Source organism: Anarrhichthys ocellatus, unplaced genomic scaffold (genome assembly GCF_004355925.1).
Source record: "Anarrhichthys ocellatus isolate YVR2014 unplaced genomic scaffold, GSC_Weel_1.0 scaffold155, whole genome shotgun sequence".
NCBI classification, from domain to species: Eukaryota; Metazoa; Chordata; class Actinopteri; order Perciformes; family Anarhichadidae; genus Anarrhichthys; species Anarrhichthys ocellatus.
In genome coordinates, this window is record NW_022280185.1 from 157292 (window position 1) to 164791 (window position 7500).

Consider the following 7500-nt stretch of genomic DNA (forward strand, 5'->3'; position numbering starts at 1 on the left):
TGTGTGTGTGTGTGTGTGTGTGTGTGTGTGTGTGTGTGTGTGTGTGTCGAAGTGTTAACAACTCTACCAGAAGGTTCATGTATCTATATTAATAATAACCCTGATATATAAAAGTATGGGATGATGTTACAAAAAGACTGAATTTAATATCCAGCTATTTATAAATATCTATAAATGATATCTATAAACATTATACGTATAAATAAATATTGGTCAGATTAGATCGGACTCCAGTCTGACGCGTCTCATCGTCTCCTGTAGTTCTTATTTTCTAATAAACAAACCAATAATAATAATTACTAATGAAATTAATCATATGTCTTTGAACTGTTTAATAATAACTATTAAAATCCCTAAACTAATATTAGTGTACATTTATGTGTATTCCTGTGGTGTTTACAGAAGTGACACTCGGCTGTTATAGATCAACAACAATAATATAAATAATAATAACATGATATTAATATTAATATTGTGTATATATGTATATATTTGCTCATAGAAGTGCAACATGTTGATGTCCCCTCTGCTCTTTGTCTCTGAGGACAAACTTTCCAAATATTGAAGAGAAATCCTCTCATTGACACTCGTTAGATAGATCATTTAAATCGTGTCACATGATTCGTGCTGCAGCTACATAAAGACGATATAACAACATTCTCCTTCCTGCACTTTCATGCTTCATGTTTGTATTTCAGTAATTTAAAAAATGCATACATCTCTGTTGGCTTTAATCTCCGCACAAATCCACATCAGAGCAGAATTATCTGCAGCAACAGAAGGAGGAAAGTTGCAGGACTTCCTCTGTTGTGTTCGCGGTCGGTCCGGGTCGGATTAGAGCCGATATCGAATGGATCCCCGGCGCCGCGATCGGCCCCGGTGGCCTCTGGGATTAAATCACGCCGCCTTCAGACGCAGCGTCTGCAAACCCAGCGGGGATTAAAGCAGTCGGATTAAAGCTCCTTTTGTTTAACCTGAGAGACGAGATAGAAGCCAAAGGAGGAGGATTTGTGTCTTCTGACAGCAGCACAGCGGGAGATCCACATCTCCCCCGGTCCCTGAACTCACCACGGACGCTCTCACTGTTTATCCTCTAATTCTGAAGACACAAAGATTTATTTAAATCTGTAATATAAAAACAAACCTCACCCTCAGAATCATAAAGAGTAATCATAATGATTCAGTTCTGTTACTTTTACATTTCTACATTATAAATGTTCAAATAACATTTTATAACAAGCTCAATGAGAACATGATGGTGAAATATCATTATTAAGAAATATCAAGTTCCAAAAAGCAAAATGATTCAACCTCAAAGTGAATATTTTGTTTCTCTTCGTGTGTTAAAGCTTCCAGCTCACTAATATTATATTATTATAATAGACAGACGGATAAATAAAGTTCCTAAAGGATGAATTATGTGTTTCAGTTGGTAGCTTTTCATACTAGTGACAAAAATAACACATTTAAAAGGGTTAAATAATTATGAAATGATCATAGAACAAAGATTCACATTATATTTATAGATTACATCATGTTTACTCATGTGTTTCTATTATAGATGTTCAGAAACCCTTTAATGTGTAAATAAATAATATGAATCTGATATTGTTCCCTCCGTCTTTATGCCAATGACGCCACTCTTTAAACATAAAGACAATGAAGGCAAATCGCTGTTTTACATCACTATAGCAAGACTCCCTCTCGCGCGAGCAAAAGTCGCTCGCAAAACTTTAACCTGCTCGCTCACGAGTCTTTTACCTGAGTCTTTTTGACAGTAAGTGGGCGGACCCAGTCTCCATTGTATCTCTACATCTAATTGGTTACAATCCTCGTCTTTGGATCGACCGGATATCACTCTGACGCAGACGCTAGTTCTGATAGAGGTGGTTTTCAATCGGCCACTAAACACTACTCCACTACATCTCAGCATGTTCTACATTTGACAGGTTTTGTTAACTTTTCAGACTGTAGAGGCTGATGAAATACACATTATGTTAATAGAGTTGTTAAATGCAATAATTAAAATGTGTTAAAGTCAAGTTGCTCAGATTGGTTTAAATTCACTCCATCATTCTATTACAGACAATGTGTGTTTGATACTCAAACCTCTTGTGACAAACGCTCAAAGAAACTCTTTGATCTTAATTGATTAAAACATGATGTGATCATATTTAATCATACTGTTGTGTTTACAGAAGAGATATAATATAGTTGTATATAATATGAGCAACAACGTGGACCTGCTCAAAGATCTGGAGCCAAGATTAGGGACCACTGTTTGTATATTAACTGTTAAATCACTGACAACTAGTTAGTGGATGAAAAAGTATTCAGATCCTTCACTGCAGTAAACGTACTAACACCATACTGATGAAACAATAATCCACTACGAGTAAAATACCTGCATTCAAAACCTTAGTCAATGTTATTATCAGCAAAATCTACTTTAAGTGCAGAAAGTAAAAGTACCCGTGCAGCAAAATGTACATTATTTGCCCCTGACCTGCGATGTGAAGATCTCCCCCGAGCGTCTGTGTCAGAGTGATATCCGGTCTATCCCAAGACGAGGATTGTAACCAATCAGATGTAGAGATACAATGAGACTGGGTCCGCCCACTTACTGTCAAAAAGAAAAACTGCTCGCGAGCAGGTTTAAGCTTCGCGAGCGACTTTTGCTCGCGCGAGAGTGAATTTTGCTCACGGAGTGACGTAAAAGCACTCGCAAAGTAAAATACGTGCGCGGCTGTTTGATTTTCGTGCGGCACGGATCTCATTTGCGCTCTCGGATTTTTACAGTGATTTGCCTTCATATACAACCAGGAACACACTGACGAGGGAGATCCAGGTAGCTAAGAGGAGCTACACTGAAAAGCCAACGACCCCTCGTCAGTGTGGAGAGGCCTGCAAGTCCTCACCAACTACAGGAGCCCCCCCCCACCCACTGAGGACAATCACCACTGGCTGACGACCTGAATGTGTTTTACTGCAGGTTTGATAAGCCCACCTCAACCCCCCACCTGTCCCATCATCAAATAACCACCTACACCCCCTGCCTCCTCCTCACCTCTCCCAACCGACCCCCCACCGGCCCTGAGGATCTTTGACGAGGATGTGAGTCGGCTCTTCCACAGACAGAAGATCAGGAAGGCACCAGGCCCAGACGGTGTGTCTCCCCCCCCTCCTGAAAGTCTGTGCTGACCAACTGGCCCCCATCTTCACACAGATCTTCAACCGATCACTGGAGCTCTGTGAAGTCCCCTCCTGCTTCAAACGCTCCACGATCATCCCGGTCCCCAAGAAATCCTCCATCACAGGATTAAATGACGTCTGTGGTCATGAAATCCTTTAAGAGACTGGTGTTGACCCACCTGAAGGACATCACAGGACCCCTGCTGGACCCCCTGCAGTTTGCCTACCGGGCAAACAGGTCGGTGGATGATTCAGTCAACATGGGACTGCACTACATGCTGCAAGTTCTCACACGACACAACGGTCATCGGCCTCATCAGGGACGGTGATGAGTCTGCATACAGACGGGAGGTTGAACAGCTGGTCCTCTGGTGTGGTCAGAACAACCTGGAGCTAAACAGGTTCAAAACTGTGGAGATGACAGTGGACTTCAGGAGGAGCCCCCCCTCACCATACTCAACAACACTGTGTCTGCTGTGGAGACCTTCAGGTTTCTAGGATCCACAATCTCCCAGGACCTGAAGTGGGCTCCCAACATCAACACCATCAGGAAAAAGGCCCAGCAGAGGTTGTACTTCCTGCTCCAGCTCAGGAAGTTCAACCTGCCTCAGGAGCTGCTGATCCTGTTCTGCTCCACCACCATCCAGTCTGTTCTCTGTTCTTCCATCACTGTGTGGTTTGGATCGGCTACTAAACAGGACAGAAACAGACTGCAACGTATTGTCAGGTCTGCAGAGAGGATCATTGGTTCCAGCCTGCCCTCCATCCTGGACTTGTTCACCTCCAGAGTCAGGAAACGGGCTGAAACATCACTGCAGACCCCTCACACCCTGGACACAAGCTGTTCAACTCCTCCCCTCTGGTAGGCGCTACAGAGCTCTGTACGCCAGAACCACCAGACACAGGAACAGCTTCTTTCCACTGGCCGTCACTCTCATGAACAATAAATAAGTTATACTGCACTACTACCTCTGTCTGCACTATTATCACTACTTGCACTCTCACCTCAGTTCCATTGTCATTGTTGTTTATAGGTTTATGTTCATATATATATATACTTTTCGGATATATATTTATACTTATATTGTACATAGTTGTTAAATGTTTATACCTACATCTGTTCTACTTTTCTTCATTGCCCTTGTTTTATTTTTTATATATTTTTTTCGTGTTTATTGTAAACTTGTGTTTGTACATTGAGAGCGAAGTGGAAACCGGAGTCAAATCCATGAATGAGTTCACACACACGGCCAATAAAGCTGATTCTGATTATTATATTGTATTATATTACATGTTATATTATCTGAATACTGACGTCACTATGGGTGGTAGTAAAGGGCAGATTTAAAGATTTATAGTAAAATTAATAATAATCATAAAACATAATATACGAAACATAAAAGTTTATGAAAAAACCAACTGTAATTTGGTTTAATATTTTCTTAATTGTCAACATGTGTTGATTTTGTTTAGTTATTTTAACATATTGTTATTATTGTTATTATTTGTATCATGTAGTGTTCAAAAGATGATCTGGACATTGTGAAAAACAAGATGAACACACTTTAAGAAGTAGAATCTCAAAGAAGTCAAGAAAAATACATAAAATAAAATAAAAAACGTCAATCATCAATAATTAATCATTAAAAACTCTTCAAACAGAGAGACGTGAAAACTGCAGCAGTCAGATTGTTGCACCTGTGTCATTAGCGCGCTAATTGCTAATCACATGCTGTTTGTTGTTGGAATGCAGCAACAGGGCACACACACACACACACACACACACACACACACACACAGCTAGCATGCTATGCTGATGTGTGCACTGTAGCCATTAAGAGCTAATGAGTGCAGCGCTAACGAAGCCTAGCCTTAATGACCTCAACAATAACCATTAGCCACCTGATGAGCTCAGCACTAATGCGGGCTAGCAAAGCATGCTACGCTAATGACCACCATTAACCTCTTAATGAGCTCAGTGTGAGTGTAGCCGAGCAGTTAGCCGCTAGCTACTAGCAGTCATCAGTCATGTGACCTGACTCACCTGCACACTTGGTCCTGGCTCGGAGTGGTGGTCCGGGGTTTCCCGTGCCTCCATCCAGGGGCCTGGTGAGGAGCACGCTGATCTCGTACTCCGTGTCGGGGTCCAGGTGTCCGATCTTGTGGGTCGGCTTATCGACGGGGGTGGTGTCGATCAACATGCCCGACATGGTACGGTACTCCACCTGACAAATGATCATGTGGGATGATGATCCAGAGCAGTCCTGACCACAAGAACACTCACAGATCCCTAGAACCTCAATAAGAACCCCTCACAGATCCCTAAAACCTCATCAAGAACCTCATGAACCCCCTCACAGATCCCTAGAACCTCATCAAAAACCTCAAAAAACCCCTCACAGATCCCTAGAACCTCATGAACCCCCTCACAGATCCCTAGAATGTCATCAAAAACCTCAAAAAACCCTCACAGATCCCTAAAACCTCATCAAGAACCCCCTCACAGATCCCTAGAACCTCATCAAGAACCTCATGAACCCCCTCACAGATCCCTAGAACCTCATCAAAAACCTCACAGATCCCTAGAACCTCAAGAACCCCCTCACAGATCCCTAGAACCTGATCAAGGACCACAAGAACCAACTTACAGACCCCCAGAAACTCATCAAGAACTACTAGAATCTCTCACATATCCATAGACCTTCCTTGAAGACCATGTCAACCTAATCACAGACCATAGAACAGCCTGAATGACCACAAGAACCCTAGAACCACATCAACAACCACAAAAAAACCTTGCAGATCTGTAGAGCCTCACCAAAAACTACAAGAACCCTGTCACCCCACTAACCCCATGAAAGATTTATATAACAAAATAACCACTAAAACAGCTTCAGGGAGAACCCAAACTGCATTTCAGACTCCTTCAGTCTCATCAAGGAAGACCATGACAACCTGACAGAACTTGACAAAGCAGCCACCCCTTACAGATTCCCAGAACCTCATCAAGGACCACAAAAACCCCCTTATAGATCCTTAGAACCTCATCAACGACAACAAAAACCCTCTTACAGATCCTTAGAACCATAACAATGACTACAACAACCCCCTTACAGATCCTAAGAACCTCAACAATGACCACAACAACCCCCTTACAGATCCTTAGAATCTCAACAAGGACAACAAAAAACCTTACAGATCCTTAGAACCTCAACAAGGACAACAAGAACCCCCTTACAGATCCTTAGAATCTCAACAAGGACAACAACAAAAAACCTTACAGATCCTTAGAAACTCATCAAGAACCCCCTTACAGATCCTTAGAACCTCAAGGACAACAAGAACCCCCTTACAGATCCTAAGAACCTCAACAAGGACCACAAAACCCCCTTACAGATCCTTAGAACCATAATAATGACCACATCAACCCCCTTACAGATCCTAAGAACCTCAACAATGACCACAACCCCCTTACAGATACTTATAATCTCAACAAGGACAACAAAAAAAACCCTTACAGATCCTAAGAACCTCAACAAGGACCACAACAACCCCCTTACAGATCCTTAAAACCATAACAAGCGCCACAAAAACCCTCTTACAGATCCTAAGAACCTTAACAAGGACTACAACAACCCCCTTACAGATCCTTAGAACCTCAACAAGGACAACAAGAACCCCCTTACAGATCCTTAGAACCTCAACAAGGACAACAACAACCCCCTCACCGATCCCTAGAACCTCCTCAAGGTCCATAAGAACCTCTAAGAGATCCCCTGAATATGACCACGGACCACTTGAGACTCGTTACAGATCAGTAGAACCTAAGGAGGATCACAAGAACTCAAGGAACAATAGCCTCATTCCAGACTCCCTGAAACCTCATCTGAGGCCAGAGACCCTAGACGTTCATCAAAGACCCTTCAAACCTGCTAACATACTCGGAAGACCTCAGCAGACATGAAGATATCCTAATTTAGAACCACTAGAACCTACTCATACATCAATACTCACCTCTCTCTCGATGATTGGCCCGTCTCCATTGATGGAGTTGGCGTTGAGTTGGATCCACAGATAGGTGGCGCCCACCGCCGTCAGTTGAGGAGGGGCGATCGGTACGGGAGGTTCTGAGGGACAAACAGAACCAGGATCAGTTCCTCACACACACACACACACACACACACACCGGGTTTCACTGATCTCTTAACGAGGGAGGAAGGAGGTAACGAGTTAATTAATATTCGTGACCTTCGGCGAATCACAACAGACCTGGATTCTATTACCCAGAATCCCCGGTGGTGCTGCTCT

General features: G+C 42.7%; 1 protein-coding gene across 1 annotated transcript in view; it reads right to left on the reverse strand.

The window, feature by feature from the left end:
* Positions 1-4359: 4359 nt before the first annotated feature.
* The window catches only part of LOC116400219 (receptor-type tyrosine-protein phosphatase mu-like), a 20193-nt gene continuing 17052 nt past the window's right edge, over positions 4360-7500 (reverse strand). The window contains exons 7-8 of the mRNA XM_031877940.1: positions 7207-7319; positions 4360-5417 (exon numbers count right to left, since the gene is read on the reverse strand). Coding sequence (XP_031733800.1) covers positions 5205-5417; positions 7207-7319 — 326 coding nt within the window. The 3' untranslated portion in view covers positions 4360-5204. The remainder of the gene's footprint in view (positions 5418-7206; positions 7320-7500) is intronic.